The sequence below is a fragment of the Eptatretus burgeri genome, chromosome 7, assembly GCF_056783735.1.
Source record: "Eptatretus burgeri isolate ZD-2024b chromosome 7, Ebu_testis_v1, whole genome shotgun sequence".
NCBI classification, from domain to species: domain Eukaryota; kingdom Metazoa; phylum Chordata; class Myxini; order Myxiniformes; family Myxinidae; genus Eptatretus; species Eptatretus burgeri.
In genome coordinates this window covers 109,010,664-109,031,538 of record NC_140967.1, presented here as the reverse complement: position 1 = coordinate 109,031,538, position 20,875 = coordinate 109,010,664, and the positions used below count along the sequence as shown (strand labels likewise).

At 51.0% G+C, this 20,875-nt stretch overlaps 1 protein-coding gene across 2 annotated transcripts in view; it reads right to left on the bottom strand.

Annotated features, from left to right (window-relative positions):
* The window catches only part of EIF2S2 (eukaryotic translation initiation factor 2 subunit beta), a 37,900-nt gene that overhangs the window by 16,729 nt on the left and 296 nt on the right, over positions 1-20,875 (bottom strand). For both annotated transcript variants that reach the window (XM_085890257.1, XM_085890258.1), the window contains exon 2: positions 19,037-19,208. In XM_085890257.1, coding sequence (XP_085746383.1) covers positions 19,037-19,208 — 172 coding nt within the window. The remainder of the gene's footprint in view (positions 1-19,036; positions 19,209-20,875) is intronic.

Sequence of the window (20,875 nt, the reverse complement as noted above, 5' to 3'; positions counted from 1 at the left end):
TTTTCTTCCCATTTAAAATTTTTTTTGCAACCAAGTCTTCAACCATGTTAGATAATATGAAAAATGAAATCAGATATCAATTTAGAGTTAATATAAAGCTGTGAGAGTAAGAGAGTGCGAGCCTCACAAATAGGCTTCAAGGAGAAAAAAAACACATGGATGTGATTACCGATGTGATTTTGAAGGCCTGCCCTGAACTGGGAAGCTCCTCCCTAAATGGAGACAGGCCGACAAATATTATCCTGTATATATATATATATATATATATATATATATATATATATATATATATATATATATATATATATATATATATATATATATATATATATATATATATATATATATATATATGCAGTGAGCCAAATATTGAAGTGGCTTCACTGCTTAAAAAAAGACAACACAGGTTTAATAAATAATGGGGATGGAGATAGTCTGGGAGCAAAAGGTAGATATTTTAGTGAACCTGGTTTTGCCGGATAAAGTTTTTTTCTATGCTGTTTCTTGTAGCCTCGGGGTAGCTCTTCATGATTCAGGGGGGTGACCGTTCGTAACCCATGGGCAATTTGCTATATTAACCCTTTTGTGCCGGTAAACACATAAATAATGAAAAAAATCAGTTTTTTTTCACTATTTATTGCAACGAACCCAACCAACATCATCACATTTGCTCGTGTCGATGTTAATTTACAAATCATGTAACCAAAAAACAACTTAAGATATAAAACAATTGTGAATTACTCAGTATTAACCCTTTCCGGGCTATTTTAACCCAGGACATAAAATTTGAACACAGACAACATATGATTGCACAATAACCACCGCATCCTTACTTTAGTCACAAATAAGGTAACCAAAAACAACTTAAAAGATAGAATAATGACTTTAATACTCAATATTAACCCTTTCCTGACTGATTTTACCCAGCACAAAACATTTGAACATCTATGGATTATTCACATTATATTTGAACACAGGGGTCTTTGACGTATTATTGCACAAAAACCACTCCAAAATTATGGCATGGGATTTTAAAGTCATCTCTTGCTTTCCGACCTGCTGACATTGATGCAAAATAGACTGGATTAGAAACTCAATGCGTTTAATTTGACCTACCATAAGATCAATTAAATTCGTGAAACAAACAAAGAATCTGTCAAACCTGAAAATAAATAAGTCAAAAATTAGATTCTAACCTGGGAGAAAGCATTTTATAACTGTGCCTGAATACTAGTACCGTACAAAGGTTCACATTTATTAGTACGGTTCCCGGCTAAAAGAGGGCAGCACCCAACAACAACTGTCATGCTCATTTTGATAACTGTCATTGTAAAAACGAAATTTATACAATCTGAATTTGTCTAGTATTTAAATCTGGAGATTCTATTTTACTAACTGCTTCATGTAAAGCTTGACAACTGGAAGTCTGGTAGCCTATTCCATGACAAACCTGCAGAGCAGAGTGGGAGTGGTGCCAAGCCATGTGCTTCTAATATCTGAAACAATGCAATGGTGCCACCTTTTGTCAGTTTCACTAACTAATGAAGTCTCTTAGCCAATACTTCATCTTAATATGCATGGGTGATAAACAGATCAAAGCAGGAAATGTTGGCCTACATTTGGGGTATATGATCCCCTAAGAATGCCAGGAAAGGGTTAATCATCAAGTTTGGGCAAATTGTGTCCAAATCAGCTGTACAATACTTGCCTTGTGAATAATAATGATGAAAAATAAATGTGATGACTTTTGGTCACAGCTATTTACAAGATATCGCAAAAAATAGTACTTTGGAGCGCATTTGAGTGGAACCGGCATAAAAGGGTTAATATAGCAAATTGCCCAAGGGTTGCAAACGGTCACCCCCCTGAATCATGAAGAGCTACCCCAAGGCTATAAGAAACAGCAAAGAAAAAACTTTATCCGGCAAAACCAGGTTCACCCCCACTGCTCCGGGACTAGGACACAGGAAGCGAAATGGCAATAAAAGAAACCGAGATGATGAAACAGCACACTTATTGGGTGTAGGCCATCAGCCATGGCTCAGGAAGTGCCTGAAAATCAAGTTTCGTTCCACTCATCGGGGGGGGGGGGTGGGGTAGACAAAACCTTGATAATATGATAGTATATATCCAAACACATACGTATGCAAAAGTTCTCCACTCAAATAGCTGCAGTTATTGTGTATTTTCATCTTGAAAATCGATGCATTCCCTGTGCTCTCTCATTTGAATTTTCTTCACTCGGATAATGTGTAGGTCATGTGACGCCTCGACAGCCAATAGATCGGCTGACATCGTATGCAAATTTCATCAGACTGTCATGTGACCAGCTAAGTTGTCTAAGATGGCAGCTTCCTGCAGGGAGGAAATCACCGGCAGCTGATCGGCGATTTATCGGTAATTTTTGATGAATATGGCCAGTGAGGACACTCCCCAGTGTATTGTTCACCAGGACAATGTAGCGAACGAAGAAGTCAAACGTTTTACGTCTGTAAGATGGGATAAATGGAGAGAAAGTGTCAACAAATGGCTCATCTTCGACGGTCACGAATGACGTTTAGCTGAGAGTGCCGGCGCGGGAGGACTAACTTCAATCATGGGCCGATTGTACGCGGAGTGCCTGCGTGGGAGGACGAACCTTTGTGCAACGCCAGCGCATCGATCCAATGAATGAACGCCATTGACCCTGCCTCGGAGAGCTTTATATATAGCCGGTCAGCCACGGCTGGACATTACATACATACAGCCGGTGGAGCAAACAAATGGGCAGTCGAACTGGCACTGATCGACACTTGAGGCGCACCCAGTCAGCGCGAGGATTGACTTTGCCACATCGCCAGTCGTGTGGCGTCTTCGTCTGGGAAGAGCAACCCTCGCCTCGCCATTGTCAGGGTGGCCTTGGGCTAGCCCCGAGCCCCGCAGGGTTGAGTCGATGTAACGGGCGGTATCGTGTGTCGCAGAGAGTTGATTCAATTATATTTATATATTTTACACCCATGCAGTTCGGCTCTAGTGTTGAGGACGTTCCAGACCTCACGGGGTGGGGACCCAGCCTCCTTACCCGTCACCGCATCAGCCCCGAGACGGCCCCGACTACTACAATAGGGAAAGCGGGGTAACTTAATTTTGGCTTTTCGTGGGAGTTGCAGGTAAGTTGCTAGCCAAAGGATGTGTACTGCAGTTCCGTTGTATTGTGAATCGGAAGTAAATAGAACTTTATTTGCAAGATCAAACCAGATATATACATAATTATCCATCATCAAGAATTATCAGTCATCACAAGGTGGGAGGCTAGGAATTCTCTGAGCTGACCAGACGCGATAGTATCTATTTTCCTATCTAGGCATCACTTGGATGACAAAGGTCAATTTGCATCAAGGTTTATCCAAGCTCGAGTGCAGCTCTTGAAGCATTCATGGTGGTATCTAGCCTCAATTGCCACACAGTCTCGACCCTGAGTGTGGAGAAAGATATTCTTCCCAACAGTATCATTCTTCAACTTTGCCACTTCGATCAGTTTTCCTGGAAAAAAATTGCAGATTTGTCACCGATGGGCAAAACACACTTTTGCTTTTGAATTTTATGCATTTTGGGGAATTAAAGAGAGGCGATGACAGAGCAGACAGTAAAGAGACATGAGAAGTAAAAACAAGAAATGGGATGGAGTAAAGGGCCTGGGGAGACAGAAGATTTAATCAACACGAGGCCGACAATGTTTACATACCTGCTGTTTCTGTTTCAGCCTGGCATAGTCTATCCAACACTCTCTTTCTTTGAACCCTGCAGTATTTATCTGCTCTATTGCAAATGAGGCAGACAGCAGGAAGGACGTGTTGCCGTGAACTCTCAACAAGTCAAGCAGTGTTCGATGCAGAGCGCAGTTTTTTTGGCGATGGTTCATACATTGCAATCATCAACAATCGCAGAGTCATTATGCCTGGTTTGTGAACAACGTTTCTCAGCCCAACGTATTATTTTTGCATCGATGAAGCGACGGTAGCAAGTGTCGTGATAGCCCAGATGACTCGGGATTCTTCACACTCAATATACACTTGTGCACTCTCGGCTAAACGTTGTGAGTGACCGTCCAAGATGAGCCATTTGTTGACACTTTCTCTCCATTTATCCCATCTTACAGACGTAAAACGTTTGACTTCTTCGTTTGCTACATTGTCCTTGTGAATAATACACTGGGGAGCGTCCTCACTGGCCATATTCATCAAAAATTACCGATAAATCGCCGATCAGCTGCCGGTGATTTACTCCCTGCAGGAAGCTGCCATCTTGGACAACTTAGCTGGTCACATGACAGTCTGACGTAATTTGCATACGATGTCAGCCAATCTATTGGCTGTCGAGGCGTCACATGGCCCACACGTGATCCGAGTGAAGAAAATTCAAATGAGAGAGCGCAGGGAATGCCTCGATTTTCAAGATGAAAATACACAATAACTGCAGCTATTTGAGTGGAGAACTTTTGGATATATATATATATATATATATATATATATATATATATATATATATATATATATATATATATATATATATATATATATATATATATATATATATATATATATATATATATATATATATATATATATATATATATATATATATTGTTGTGGTTGACGAAATTCGCAAACCACCATTCAGGTCCCTTAGGTGAGATATCTCTGTAAGTATATATGTAGTTAGGCCCAAACCCGTTGTTTCGAGGGAATGAATGTCATTCATTCGGGCTGCGACCCCTCAAGATAGCCGTTTTTCTTTTACTATCTTTATTTTGGACCAGCCGCCATTACTACCACCACCAACCACGTCTCAACAGCCATCACACAACAACCACCAACCGCAACGCCGCTTCACAACCACAGCCACGACCTTTACCGTCACAACTCGCCCTCGCAACCATCGCATCACCACCATTCCCGCGCCGCTTGTGGGCACCGATACTGGACTCGTGCAGGGCGCGCACCGAGCAGTGGGTGCAGAGGCATCAGCCTTTCCGAAGCAATCGGATCAAAGACGACTCACGCCCACTTCTGTTCCGTCCTATCGGCGAGCGTGGGGCGATATCACCCGCCTCCAGGTGCGTCGGAGTGTGGTCGCTATATGCAGATTCATGGATCAAAAAGCATTCACGCCCACTTTTCCTCTGTCCAATGGGGAGCCAGCCGGAGGTGAAGGGTCAGAGGTAAAGGGTCGAAGGTGAAGGAGCGAAGCCCCGGGGGCTATAAAGGGCCGCGTTCGCTCGCCAAACAGTCAGTTCGGAGTTGAGTTGGGAAGAAGAAGCAGTAGTAGTCAGTCAAGTGGAGTTCGGAGTTGAGTTGGGAAGAAGAAGAAGCAGTAGTAGTCAGTCAAGTGGACTTCGGAGTTGAGTTGGGAAGAGCCAGTCAAGAGAGGAGTCGGAGAAGGCAGTTGGACGGAGCTGTGGAGAGTTGGAGAGGTGGCGGCGGCGAAGGCGGTCGAGGGGGTGCTCGTGTCAGAGTCGGGGAGCTGCGGAGGGAGAGGCCGGCAACGCGACTGAGGTCGTGGTGGAGACGCTCGTCGCGGGACCCGAGCCAGGGAGATATCCTCCTTCCCCCGAGCATCAACAACCCCCTCCTGTTTCCCCCCGCGCTGAGATAGTGCGAGAAGGGGGCCCCGTTCCCACCCCATTCCAGACACTGTCCGCGAGGCCCGCGGAGTCGGGGCGCCACCGCCATTTTGCGGCTCATCATCAGACGGGTAGGCCTGACGCGGTCTCGGCCCCAGGCCCGTCTGCCCCCATCATCCTTGAGGGTGGTCCCTTTTTCTTTTGCTTTGAGTATATGTGTTGTCGGCGCCGTCTGTGAAGTAAAACTGTATAAGCGTTGCCGTGTGCTCGGTAGTCGGTGGTAAATCTGCATTGTGTTTTGCTTTTACATTTGCTTTTTGTGTATTATTGTGTGTTTCTTCCTCTTTTACATTTGCTTTTGGTGTCATTGTATATGTGTGCTTTCCGTTCATCGCGAAATAAATGTGCTTTATGTTGAACTGTTTTCCCGTTTCGCTTCGTCTTTTCCTTTATTGAATCTCCATCTTACTTCACGTAAAGGGTTGGTCGTGGGCTAAAACGCCCGATAATTAATCGAACCGTCCAGGTTGACGATAACACCGCTCGGTTATCCCGATAGTACGGAACGGGTCGCTTAAAGTGGCCCGTGTCCGAAGTCGACCTGCGGCGAGGTGCGATCGCCCGGTCTACCCTCCGTGTGGGTACTTAGGTAGGTCGAATTTGGCGAGCAACCCTATCCCACGCGGGGGGCCGATTGGCACGATCGTGGTGAGGCCGAAAGGCCCACCCGTGACTAGTTCCCGGCGTTAGTCCGAGAGGGTCACGACGGGATTGTCCGTCCGGTGGGCGACGTGCCGCGATTCGAGTTACGTGGCCGTTCGCACGCCGGCGGGCGCGAATCCGCGACACTGGTGTCAGGAGTGGGATATAAACTCATCGCTCTCCTCGCGGCACTGGTATCGGAGAACGGGAAAACGGGCTCTCCTGTCTCCAGCTAAATTCACGGGAATCTGTCCAGGGGTGAGAGGAGCGACCCCCGATTCCCTCCAAATTACGAGCGAGCTAAATTAACCCTTTACGAGAAATCAGATGGCGTCTCAAGGCGAGCGGGAGCCGGGGGTATTAGAAATGGATGTAGAATGTGTAGAATCCATGGTCCAGGATGAAATCCCCGTGCAGGAAATGTTGGTTGTGCAGGAACACAAACTCGCCCAACTGAACCCAGAGCCCGAAATAGGTGCGGCGGCGGCCGCGGTGTATGACACCTCCCCTCCCCCCCTCCGCCAAAACCCCCCGATCCTTGCCGAATCGGCTCACCCAAGCGCACCCGACATGGCCCAGCTATGCGCCATGCTGGCGGAAATGACAGCGAAGATGAATGCGAACATGAACAAGCAAATGAACGAAGTGAAAATGAGGATGGATGCGAATACACAAAAAATGGATGCGAATACACAACAAATGAACGAAAAAAATGGATGCGAATACACAACAAATAAACGAAATAAAAAGCTTAAACGAAATAAATTTCGTTCGAAATAAAAAAATTTCGAAATAAAAAAACGAAATAAAAAAGACCAGGGAGCTTAAAATGGCGACTCCACGTGTGGGGGCGAACGAGCTGGGAGGGGGTGCAACGGCTGTCGGGCCCGCGGTGGAGGCGGGTGAAAAAATAATTCGGGGGACGTGTTGGGCGAGGGTCGTGAGGGAAAAAGTGACGGTAACCGAGAGGGACAAACTAATTGGGGTGACAGAGACGTGCACGAGGGAGATAACAAGGGAAGAGACGGAAATAATAGTTGAGACAAGGGAGGTAAAGGGTGAAGAGGTGACTGAGTTTGCAGAGACACGGGAGATGGGAACGATAGAGGGAAGACTGCACGATGAAGACGGGGTAAGTGACGCACACACACACACGGAGGTAGTGGAGGATAATGGGGGTGAGCTCGCGGACTGGGTGGAGGCCCGGTGCGAGCAGCTGGATGGCCTCCTCCAGGAACGAGGGGAGGGAGTATGCCCCCTTGAGGCGAGTCACGACCAGGTGAGTTCGGTCGTGCTTTGCGAGGTCGAGGGGAGGAGTGCTGTGGACAGGTGCACGGAGAGCTTGGGGGGTATAGAGGCCCCGGAGACCCTTGTGGGGACACGAATCCCCAGTGTGGTTGTTCCTGTGTGTGGTGCAAGGTGTGAGTGCGTCCCCGTGTGTGGAAGCGACCCCGTGTGTGAGTGGTGTGGTGGCAAGTGTGCCGGAGGGCGTGCTTCCCAGCGCGCCGTGTGTGTATGAAACACCGTGGGCGAGTTTCCCCGCGTGTGTGAGTGAGGCACCGCGGATGAGTGCCCCCGCGTGTGGGAGTGAGGCACGGTGTACGAGTGAGGCACCGCGGATGAGTGCCCCCGCGTGTGTGAGTAGTATGGTTTGTGTGAGGGAAATGGCACGAGTGAGTGAAAGGCCGCGAGTGAGTGGAGCCACGTGTGCAAGGGAAATGGCATGCGTGAGTGAGCGGCCGAGTGTGAGAGAGACAGCGTGTGCAAGGTCGCTGTGTGTAAGGGAGATGTCGGTCGGCAAGTGTGAACATGCAGCCGCGTCTCCCGGTGTGAGTTTAATGGTGAGGTGTGTTAGCGTCGTAACACGCGGGAGTGCGTGTGTTGAATGGCGACGACGACGGCGACAGAGGAAAGAAAGCCGAGTAGCGGCTGTAGTTGTTTCGGGGACCGTGCCGGGTTCACCCAGCATTGAGCAGGAGGTCCGTGCTGTGCAACGCACGAGGCCCCCACGTGCTCGCTTGCGAGAGTGAAGTCCCGGTCCGGAAACGCACGTGGTGGATTTGCCGATCCCGCGGACGGACAAAGTTTAGGCAGGATTACGGATTTGGACCGGACGGGTTCTCCACGCGATCGTGTGTGTTAAGCTCCGACGGGCAAAGCACATGTGTTCGCGTGGGGAACCCCTCGAGACGTGGGGCTTGTGTTTTTTTTTTATGCGCACGGTGACGTCATGGCTGCACGTGGGGTTGGAATCCGGCAGGAGGGGTATCCCTGCCGGATGGTACCGTCCAAGGAGGGACGAGGAACACGTGCAGCTGCATGACGTCACGGGCAGGTGCAAAGTGCGCGAGCTGTGAGTTGCCGCGCTGGCGCTGCGCATGTAAAGAAAAAAAAAAAAAAAGCAAGCCTCACTTTCGGGTGCACAGGATTCCTGGGCAAGGGGTGGAACCCCTTGACCAGGGCACAGGATGGAAACTAGTTAGGGGGAAGGGTTAGCTTAGCTAGACCGGCTCCATGGGGCAGGGGTAAGTCCTCATGGGGCCCGTGGAATGGATTAGTTAGAGGGATTGTTAGTCAGATTTAGGTTGGGAAAATTGAGTATGGGATTATTTTGGAGACAGAGACAGACTTTGGATGTGTAGTGGGGACGTAGCTTAGCTATGTAAGTTAAATGGAACGTGCTATAGTTTAAGGGACGACGTGGGAGCACGAGTTAGTTAGGGGAGGTAGTTAGAAGGATGGCGGAGTTCAGCGGTGTGTGTGTTGAAGAGTTGTGAGGTGAGTACATGATGAGTGAGCGAGGCCAGTGGGTCTGTGTAAGTGGAGCGAATGGGGACTGCATGGTGCGATGAGTGATTGGGGGGAGGAGTGACTCCCGCCCAAGGGACCCCGGCGTCAGTGTAGAGTGAGTTAGGGGGTTAGTTAAATTGAAAAATGGAGGTCGTTTTGTTGTTGGTGTGAATGTAGGCTCGAAACCCATTTGGAGGGGTGCAGGAGCCCTGTTGACGGGCTGGGAGCGTGGCTGCGAAAGGTGAGTATCGCTGAGTGGGTACCCCGGGCACCAGGCTAGTCGGCCGTGGTAGGCCAAGGGCCCATGGGGGGCCGGGATAGCGTAGTGGGCACGGGTGCGCCTGCTTGGTGCGGGGGCCCGGGGTGCCATTAGCCGCGTGGGCAGTGTTGTGGGCACGGGTGACCCTCGGAAAGGGGCCTGGGAAGCCAGCCTGCCACGTGTGCATTTCAGGGGAGGTGCCATGGGGGGCACTCCCCGGTGTTAGGGAGCTGGTAGGCTCGGAGGCAGTGTAGTGCCCGGGGGTGCCATAGCGGGAGATTCAGCAGAGGGTCGTGCCTGCCAAAGGGAGCCACGTGTCCCAGCCATGAGACCGTGTGAGGGCACGGAGAGAAAATTGGGGGGCGAGGCCCGAAATTGTGAGGACACCAACACAGGCGACGGGAATCTGGGTTGTTAGAACCAATAGTTTAAGCGAGAGGCGCTTGTTGAAAGCCCCGGGGTAGTTTAACAGTTAAATGGTTAGGGTAGATTAGGAAGTGTACCCCTCCACACCATCCATCCCCTCGCTCTCGTTGTGGGCCGCTGGACCCACTTTGGTTATAGATCGCTGAAGTCTGGGGAGGCCATTCTGAGGCTTCGTTGGGCCTCGACACAGGACGCTAGCTCTCCCTTATTCCCCTCCGGGAAGGGAACGTAGGGGTTGGGAGTAGGCTAGGTGACAGGATAGGTTAGCCGAACAAGGACAGTACAGGGGGTTCGGGGACGATTTATAGTGGGGAAGTAAAAATAAAAAAAATAAGTTGGGGCTAAATTGGGGTTTGACAAATTAAGGGAGTGGGTATAGACAATGACAGGCAAAGGCGATAGGTTGGGAGGGAGACCGTAGGGTAGGTCCGAGCCCGCCTTCCGAGTGGCCAGCACCACCGCACTCCCTCCACCAACCTCCACTGAACGGCGAAGGCTGGCCAGCTTCATCGGCAGCTGTTGTTTTGCTGCAAGGCCTGTGCCGGCTGGATCAGCTGCAGCTGCTGTGCTACAAGGCCTGTACCGGCCGGATCGTCTGCAGCTGTTTTCTGCAAGGCCTGTGCCATCGGCTGGCCGTGTTTTGCTTCAAGGCCTGTGCCGGCCACTTCATCTGCTGGCTGTGTTGCTGCAAGGCCTGTGCCGGCTCACTTCATCTGCCGGCTGGCTGTTTTTCTTCAAGGCCTGTGCCGGCCAGTTCGTCTGCCGGCTGTGTTTGCCTGCAGCGGCCTTCTTCTGCGGGCTGTGTTTGCCTGCTACCTTTGCCATGCCATGCCCACTGCCCCTGTTCACCAGCCCCGTTCAATTTTTGCTTTGCCCCCCCTGTTCATTGCCATGTGCGCCAGGATCAAGGTAACAGTTTGCAAGCTGCGAGAACTGCCCTGTTGGCAGCTACAACACGGGCCTGCAGTGGCGGCCCGTGCACCGTGTTTGCGTCCATCCATTCATCCATCCATTCGTTGTGTTCATTGCGTGTGCCACTTGAGCTGGCACGGAGACTGCGTTTGTGCAGCCCATGCACCGTTGTGGTTCACTGCGTTCAGTGAAAAAGGGAAGGCCTTGGACTGCGAGTGAGCAGCCGGCCACGTTCCCCATCACCTGCATTGTTTGAGCCAGAGACTGCATGCGAGCAGCCTGGCTCCCTGCTAACTGCTTTCTTTTTGCAGAGTTCATTGATCCTGGGCTATGGTTTAGTGTAAAATTTGTAAGTTAAGGTTAAGATGTACTGTACATATGAGTGCGCCCCCGGCATGTATGTCTTAGCGCCGGCAATTTTATTTAAGTCGTCCGTGTGAGTGAGTTTGTTTAGGTAGTTACTCAGCCCTCAGGTTATTTATTTTGGGGACACGAATACCATGAATGTCGCACTCAGGGATCCGTAGGTAAAATGTACGAGGGGAAAACTACACATGATGGCACACGAAAATTTGACGACTCGGGACGGGTCTGTAAAAAGGGGAGGGGGTAGTGTTGTGGTTGACGAAATTCGCAAACCACCATTCAGGTCCCAAAGGTGAGATATCTCTGTAAGTATATGTGTAGTTAGGCCCAAACCTGTTGTTTCGAGGGAATAAATGTCATTCATTCGGGCTGCGACCCTCGAGATAGCCGTTTTTCTTTTACTATCTTTATTTTGAACCAGCCGCCATTACTACCACCACCAACCACGTCTCAACAGCCATCACACAACAACCACCAACCGCAACGCCGCTTCACAACCACAGCCACGACCTTTACCGTCACAACTCGCCTTCGCAACCATCGCATCACCACCATTCCCGCGCCGCTTGTGGGCACCGATACTGGACTCGTGCAGGGCGCGCACCGAGCATTGGGTGCAGAGGCACCAGCCTTTCCGAAGCAATCGGATCAAAGACGACTCACGCCCACTTCTGTTCCGTCCTATCGGCGAGCGTGGGGCGATTTGGCCCCGCCTCCAGGTGCGTCGGAGTGTGGTCGCTATATGCAGATTCATGGATCAAAAAGCATTCACGCCCACTTTTCCTCTGTCCAATGGGGAGCCAGCCGGAGGTGAAGGGTCAGAGGTAAAGGGTCGAAGGTGAAGGAGCGAAGCCCCGGGGGCTATAAAGGGCCGCGTTCGCTCGCCAAACAGTCAGTTCGGATTTGAGTTGGGAAGAAGAAGCAGTAGTAGTCAGTCAAGTGGAGTTCGGAGTTGAGTTGGGAAGAAGAAGAAGCAGTAGTAGTCAGTCAAGTGGACTTCGGAGTTGAGTTGGGAAGAGCCAGTCAAGAGAGGAGTCGGAGAAGGCAGTTGGACGGAGCTGTGGAGAGTTGGAGAGGTGGCGGCGGCGAAGGCGGTCGAGGGGGTGCTCGTGTCAGAGTCGGGGAGCTGCGGAGGGAGAGGCCGGCAACGCGACCGAGGTCGTGGTGGAGACGCTCGTCGCGGGACCCGAGCCAGGGAGATGTCCTCCTTCCCCCGAGCATCAACAACCCCCTCCTGTTTCCCCCGCGCTGAGATAGTGCGAGAAGGGGGCCCCGTTCCCACCCCATTCCAGACACTGTCCGCGAGGCCCGCGGAGTCGGGGCGCCACCGCCATTTTGCGGCTCATAATCAGACGGGTAGGCCCGACGCGGTCTCGGCCCCAGGCCCGTCTGCCCCCATCATCCTTGAGGGTGGTCCCTTTTTCTTTTGCTTTGAGTATATGTGTTGTCGGCGCCGTCTGTGAAGTAAAACTGTATAAGTGTTGCCGTGTGCTCGGTAGTCGGTGGTAAATCTGCATTGTGTTTTGCTTTTACATTTGCTTTTTGTGTATTATTGTTTTTTTCTTCCTCTTTTACATTTGCTTTTGGTGTAATTGTATATGTGTGTTCCGTTCATCGCGAAATTAATGTGAATGAATGTGAATGTGAATAATGTTAATTAATGTTAATTAATGAATAATGTTAATTAATGTGAATGAATGTGAATGTGAATAATGTTGAACTGTTTTCCCATTTCGCTTCGTCTTTTCCTTTATTGAATCTCCATCTTACTTCACGTAAAGGGTTGGTCGTGGGCTAAAACGCCCGATAATTAATCGAACCGTCCAGGTTGACGATAACACCGCTCGGTTATCCCGATAGTACGGAACGGGTCGCTTAAAGTGGCCCGTGTCCGAAGTCGACCTGCGGCGAGGTGCGATTGCCCGGTCTACCCTCCGTGTGGGTACTTAGGTAGGTCGAATTTGGCGAGCAACCCTATCCCACGCGGGGGGCCGATTGGCACGATCGTGGTGAGGCCAAAAGGCCCACCCGTGACTAGTTCCCGGCGTTAGTCCGAGAGGGTCACGACGGGATTGTCCGTCAGGTGGGCGACGTGCCCCGTGATTCGAGTTACGTGGCCGTTCGCAAGCCGGCGGGCGCGAATCCGCAACAATATATATTATATATATATATATATATATATATATATATATATATATATATATATATATATATATATATATATATATATATATATATATATATATATATATATATATATATATATATATATTATACCACGATCCTCACCACGATCGTGCCAATCGGCCCCCCGCGTGGGATAGGGTTGCTCGCCAAATTCGACCCTTTCCGAGGGTCACCCGTGCCCACAACACTGCCCACGCGGCTAATGGCGCCCCGGGCCGACGCACCAAGCAGGCACACCCGTGCCCACTACGCTATCCCGGCCCCCCCATGGGCCCTTGGCCTACCACGGCCGACTGGCCTGGTGCCCGGGGTACCCACTCAGCGATACTCACTTTTCGCAGCCACGCTCCCAGCCCGTCAACAGGGCTCCTGCACCCCTCCAAACGGGTTTCGAGCCTACACTCCCACCAACAACAAAACGACCTCCATTTTGTAAATTTGACTAACCCCCTAGCTCACTCTACACTGACCCCGGGGTCCCTTGGGCGGGAGTCACTCCTCCCCCCAATCACTCATCGCACCATGCATTCCCCATTCGCTCCACTCACACAGACCCGCTGGCCTCACTCACTCACCAAGCACATGCTTCCACTTCACTCACAAACAACTCTTCAACACACTCACCGCTGAACTATGCCATCCTTCTAACTACTTCCCCTAACTAACTCGTGCTCCCACGTCGTCCCTCAAACTAGTAGCATGTTCCTTTTACACTACGTAGCTAAACTACGTCAACTCTACACATCCAAAAGTCTGTCACTGTCTCCAAATTATCCCATTAATCAATTTCCCAACCTAAATCTCGCTACAATCCCTCTAACTAATCCATTCCACGGACTCCATGAGGACTTACCCCTGCCCCATGAAGTCGGTCTAGCTAAGCTAACCCTTCCCCCTAACTAGTTTCCATCCTGTGCCCTGATAAGGGGGTCTTCCACCCCTTGCCCAGGAATCCTGTGCACCCGAAAGTGAGGCTTGCTTTTTTTTTTTTTTTCTTTACATGCGCAGCACCAGCGCGGCAACTCACAGCTCGCGCACTTTGCACCTGCCCGTGACGTCATGCAGCTGCACGTGTACCTCGTCCCTCCTTGGACGGTACCATCCGGCAGGGATACCCCTCCTGCCGGATTCCAACCCCACGTGCAGCCATGGCGTCACCGTGCGCATAAAAAAAAAAACACAAGCCCCACGTCTCGAGGGGTTCCCCACGCGAACACATGTGCTTTGCCCATTGGAGCTTAACACACACGATCGCGTGGAGAACCCGTCCGGTCCAAATCCGTAATCCTGCCTAAACTTTGTCCGTCCGCGGGATCGGCAAATCCACCGCTGCCGTTTCCGGACCGGGATTTCACTCTCGCAAGCGAGCACGTGGGGGCCTCGTGCGTTGCACAGCACGGACCTCGTGCTCACTGCTGGGTGAACCCGGCACGGTCCCCGAAACAACTACAGCCGCTACTCGGCTTTCTTTCTTCTGTCGTCTTCGTCGTCGCCATTCGACACACACACTCCCGCGTGTTACGACGCTCACACTCCATTCCATTACATTCACCCCGGGAGACGCGGCTGCATGTTCACACATGCCGACCGACATCTCCCTTACATACCGCTCTCTCACACACACGGTCTCCCTTGCACTCGGCCGTTCACTCACGCATGCCATCACCCTTGCACACGTGGCTCCACTCACTCGCGGCCTTTCACTCACTCGTGCCTCACTCACACACGCGGGGGCACTCACCCGCGGTGCCTCACTCATACACCGTGCCTCACTCACACACGCGGGGGCACTCATCCGCGGTGTTTCATCCATACTGGCCGTTTCATCCACACACACGGCCTCTTCCACTTGCGGTGCCCCTTTTACACACGGCGTGCTGGGAAGCACGTACTCCGGCACAATCGCCACCACACCACTCACACACGGGGTCGCTTCCACACATGGGGACGCACTCACACCACTCACACACGGGGTCGCTTCCACACATGGGGACGCACTCACACCTTGCACCACACACACAGGGACAACCACACTGGGGATTCGTGTCCCCACAAGGGTCTCCGGGGCCTCTATACCCCCCCAAGCTCTCCGTGCACCTGTTCACAGCACTCCTCCCCTCAACCTCGCAAAGCACGACCGAACTCACCTGGTCGTGACTCGCCTCAAGGGGGAATACTCCCTCCCCTCGTTCCTGGAGGAGGCCATCCAGCTGCTCGCACTGGGCCTCCACCCAGTCCGCCAGCTCACCCCCATTATCCTCCACTACCTCCGTGTGTGTGTGTGCGTCACTTACCCCGTCTTCATCGTGCAGTCTTCCCTCTATCGTTCCCATCTCCCGTGTCTCTGCCAACTCAGTCACCTCTTCACCCTTTATCTCCATTGTCTCAACTATTTTTATTTCCTTTGTCGTCACCTCGTGTCTCGTCTCACACGTTTTGGTCTCCCCATTTAATTTTTCCCTTTCGGTCATTGTCACGACCCTCGCCCAACACGTCCCCCGAATTATTTTGTTACCCGCCTCCACCGCGGGCCTGTCAGCCGTTGCACCCCCTCCCAGCTCGTTCGCTTCTACACGTGGAGTCGCCATTTTGAGCTCCATGCTAACGGCCTTCATGCCCGCCTGCAGGCATCGGCCCATGTTCTGCGTCTCACCCCGCAGCTTTTTAGTTTCTTCCTTCATTTGCTTGTTCATTCCGTTCATTTGCTTGTTCATTTGCTGTGTATTCGCATCCATCTTTTCGTTCATGCCTTTCATTTCGTTTTTCATTTCATTTGTGTTTGCATCCATCTTTTCGTTTATTTGTTGTGTATTCGCATCCATCCTCGTTGTCATTGCCGCCAGCATGGCGCATAGCTGGGCCATGTCGGGTGCGCTTGGGTGAGCCGTTTCGGCAAGGGTCGGGGGGTTTTGGTGGAGAGGGGGAGGGGAGGTGTCATACACCGTGGCCGCTGCCGCACCTATTTCGGGCGCTGGGTTCAGTTGGGCGAGTTCGTTTTCCTGTACAACCAACATTTCCTGCACGGGGATTTCGTCCTGAGCCATGGATTCTACACATTCTACATCCATTTCTAATACCCCTGGCTCCCGCTCGCCTTGAGACGCCATCTTGCTTCTCTTAAAGGGTTAATTTAGCTCGCTCGTAATTTGGAGGGAATCGGGGGTCGCTCCTCTCACCCCTGGACCGATTCCCGTGAATTTAATTGGAGACAGGAGAGCCCGTTTTCCCGTTCTCCGATACCAGTGCCGCGAGGAGGGCGATGAGTTTATATCGCACGACCTGACACCAGTGTTGCGGATTCGCGCCCGCCGGCGTGCGAACGGCCACGTAACTCGAATCGCGGCACGTCGCCCACCGGACGGACAATCCAGTCGTGACCCTCTCGGACTAACGCCGGGAACCAGTCACGGGTGGACCTTTCGGCCTCACCACGATCGTGTCAATCGGCCCCCCGCGTGGGATAGGGTTGCTCGCCAAATTCGACCTACCTAAGTACCCACACGGAGGGTAGACCGGGCGATCGCACCTCGCCGCAGGTCGACTTCGGACACGGGCCACTTTAAGCGACCCGTTCCGTACTATCGGGATAACCGAGCGATGTTATTCGTCGGCCCCGACGGTTCGATTAATTATCGGGCGTTTTAGCCCACGACCAACCCTTTACGTGAAGTAAGATGGAGATTCAATGAAAGAAAAGACGAAGCGAAACGGGAAAACAGTTCAACATAATTCACATTTATTTCGCGATGAACGGGAAGCACACATATACAATTACACCAAAAGCACATGTAAAAGGAGAAGAAACAGAATATTACACAAAAAGCAAATATAAAAGAGAAACACAATGCAGAGCTATCCGACTACCGAGCACACGGCAACACATACAATTTTACTTCACAGACGGCGCCGACAACACAGATACCCAAAGCAAAAGAAAAAGAACCACCCTCCAGGATGAGGGGGGTAGGCGGGCCTGGGGCCGAGACCGTGTCGGGCCTACCCGTCTGATGATGAGACGCAAAGCGGCGGTGGCGCCTCAACTCCGCGGGCCTCGCGGACAGTGTCTGGTAGGGGGTGGGAAAGGGGCCCCCTTGTCGCACTATCTCAGCGCGGGGGGGGGGGGAAACAGGAGGGGGTTGTTGATGCTCGGGGGGGGGAGGAGGATATCACCCTGTCTCGGGTCCCGCGACAAGCGTCTCCGCCGCCACCTCTCCACAGCTCCGTCCTCTTCTTCCCAGGTCCACCGACAACTCCCAACCGCGAACTCGAACTCTTGACTTCTCCCCTCCGAACTAAACTGTTTGGCGAGCGCGGCCGTTTATATCCCCTGTGGCCTCGCTCCCCCACCTTTGACCCTTTACCTCCGACCCTTCACCTCTAACTGGCTCCCCATTGGACCGAGGAAAAGTGGGCGTGAATGCTTTTTGATCCATGAATTTGCATATAGCGACCTCACTTCAACGCCCTGGAGGCGGGGCCAAATCGCCCCACGCTCTCCGATAGGACGGAACAGAAGTGGGCGTGAGTCGTTTTTGATCCGTTTTTCTCGGAAAGTCTGTGATGTTTCTGAACACGCTGCTCGGTGCGCGCCCTGCACGAGTCCAGTATCGGTGCCCACAAGTGGCGCAAGAATGGTGGTGATGCGATGGTGGCGAGTTGTGACGGTAAAGGTCGTGGCTGTTGTTGTGAAGGGGCGTTGTGGTTGGTGGTTGTTGTTGTGAAGCGGCGTTGTGGTTGGTGGTTGGTCCAAAATAAAGATAGTAAAAGAAAAACGGCTATCCTGAAGTCGCAGCCCGACTGAATGACATTTATTCCCTCTAAACAACGGGTTTGGGCCTAACTACACATATACTTACAGAGATATCTCACCTAAGGGACCTGAATGGTGGTTTGCGAATTTCGTCAACCACAACAATATATATATATATATATATATATATATATATATATATATATATATATATATATATATATATATATATATATATATATATATATATATATATATATATATATATATCTACTATCATATAATCAAGGTTTTGTCTACCCCTCCGATGAGTGGAACGAAACTGCACGATACAGCTTACGGCTGAAGGCCTAGTGGTAACAGTTCAACGTTATGCGTAGCACTAACTTATCACAGCAGACTCAGTTGGGAACACAAGACGAACAGCAGAACCAACAGAGTGTGCAGGTGTGTGTTCTTCATGTTAAAGCATTAGGAGCATCACAGTCCAGTCTTGTGGACCAGCAAAGCTTTCAGTAGCTGGCTGTACGTTGCCGAGTGGCTCTGGTAGGGCCGTGATGTATCGTACCAAATTTCGTGCACATCGTTCGGGCAGTTTGTGAGGAGATGTTTTTGTGAAACGTTAACGGACGTACGTACGGACGCCGGGACCCACTGTACAAGCTTATTCCAGAGAAGTAACCGACTCGCGCGTGAACGCACGTGGCCCTCTCCCTCATCCTGCGGAGCTCATTTCCAGCACGAGGGGTTTGAGTTCATGAGGGCAAAGGGGGGGACACAGCATATAACAACAAAGAAAGAGAAAGACTCCATGAAGACTCGACGTCGGTGCTCAAGTGGACCGACATCCACGCAAGTCAAACAAGAGTGAAGATCAGTTACTCATTTCATGCTTTAGTTTCTCTCATTTACAGGAATGTAAACTCCAGATCAAGTACGTTAACTACTAGTGTGCTGTAGTTTACTTTACTTTACAGGAGACGATTCCCCACTTCGTCTCTGACATCGGTGTCCCCTTCGATCTACACCCTGATCTGCTGACCTTTCTTTACTCGGCTCTCATCGTCTTCTTGTTTGTCCGAAACGGCGAGGGGCTCTGGGATGACGAGCACCTCCTCCTGGACCTCCAAGGGTTCACTTGCGATGTCGTCTGGAACAAAAGGCTTCTTCTTCTTCTTTTTCTTCTTGGTAAAGTTTGGGTCAAACACATTTACCTACGATTTGGGAAAACGAGGGAGAGCAGGGTGTTAAGCAGGGTGTCCTCCTTGCCGTGGGATAGTGAGTGCACAAGCAGCTGGCACGAAGGGGGAAAACGCAATTTTCATTTTACCATCTCAAACAGCAAACGGTGACGGACAAGTCCAAGACAGACAGACAGACAGACAGAGACAGACAGACAGACAGACACACATACACGTTCATTTTCCCCAAATGCACCCCGTAAACTGCCGACTAAACTCAAACATTGAAATGTTAGCAACGAAACGAGTGGGACGGTGATGACGACGAGTGGGACAACGACGAGTGGGACAACGAGTGGGACAACAACGACCAAAATGTGGAAATACCAAATCCCTCCTCTACCCCCTTCAACCCGAGGTTCCAAGTTACAACATCATTTAAATGGGGGGAAAGGGGGACCAGGGATTCAGGTTTGTTAGTTGGGGGGGGGGAGAGTGGGGTGGGGCAGCAATGTTGTTCACACAAGGGGTTTATTGGGGGGAGGAGAGGGTAGAGTGGCAATGTTATCAGGGTTTTGTTCACACAAGGGGTTTATTGGGGGGAGGAGGGGGTAGAGTGGCGATGTTATCAGGGTTTTGTTCACACAAGGGGTTTATTGAGGTGGGGGGCGGTGAGGGGGTATGGCTGGCGATGTTGTTAGTGTTTTGTTCATTCAAGGGGTTTATTGAGGTGTGGGGGGTGAGGGGTATGGCCGGCGATGTTGTCAGTGTTTTGTTCATTCAAGGGGTTTATTGAGGTGGGGGAGGGGGTGAGGGGGTATGGCTGGCGATGTTGTCAGTGTTTTGTTCATTCAAGGGGTTTATTGAGGTGGGGGAGGGGGTATGGCTGGCGATGTCAGTGTTTTGTTCATTCAAGGGTTTTATTGAGGGGGTATGGCTGGTGATGTTATCAGGGTTTTGTTCACACAAGGGGTTTATTGAGGGGGGGGGTTAGGGGGTATGGCTGGTGATGTTATCAGGGTTTTGTTCACACAAGGGGTTTATTGAGGGGGTGGGGGTGAGGGGTATGGCTGGCGATGTTATCAGGGTTTTGTTCACACAAGGGGTTTATTGAGGGGGTTATGGCTGGCGATGTTATCAGGGTTTTGTTCACACAAGGGGTTTATTGAGGGGGGGTATGGCTGGTGATGTTATCAGGGTCTTGTTCACACAAGGGGTTTATTGAGGGGGGTATGGCTGGCGAAGTTATCAGGGTTTTGTTCAGGGGGTGGGGGTGAGGTGGTATGGCTGGTGATGTCATCAGGGTCTTGTTCACACAAGGGGTTTATTGAGGGGTGGGGGTGAGGGGGTATGGCTGGTGATGTTATCAGTGTTTTGTTCACACAAGGGGTTTATTGAGGGGGGTATGGCTGGCGATGTTATCAGGGTTTTGTTCACACAAGGGGTTTATTGAGGGGGGGGTGGGGGTGAGGGGTATGGCTGGCGATGTTATCAGGGTTTTGTTCACACAAGGGGTTTATTGAGGGGGGGTGGGGGTGAGGGGGTATGGCTGGCGATGTTATCAGGGTTTTGTTCACACAAGGGGTTTATTGAGGGGGGTATGGCTGGCGATGTTATGAGGGTTTATAGGTAGGAGACGGTGGGGTACACGGAGTTTAATGAAACAACCCCCCATAAAGAGGATTATTAATCACCATTTC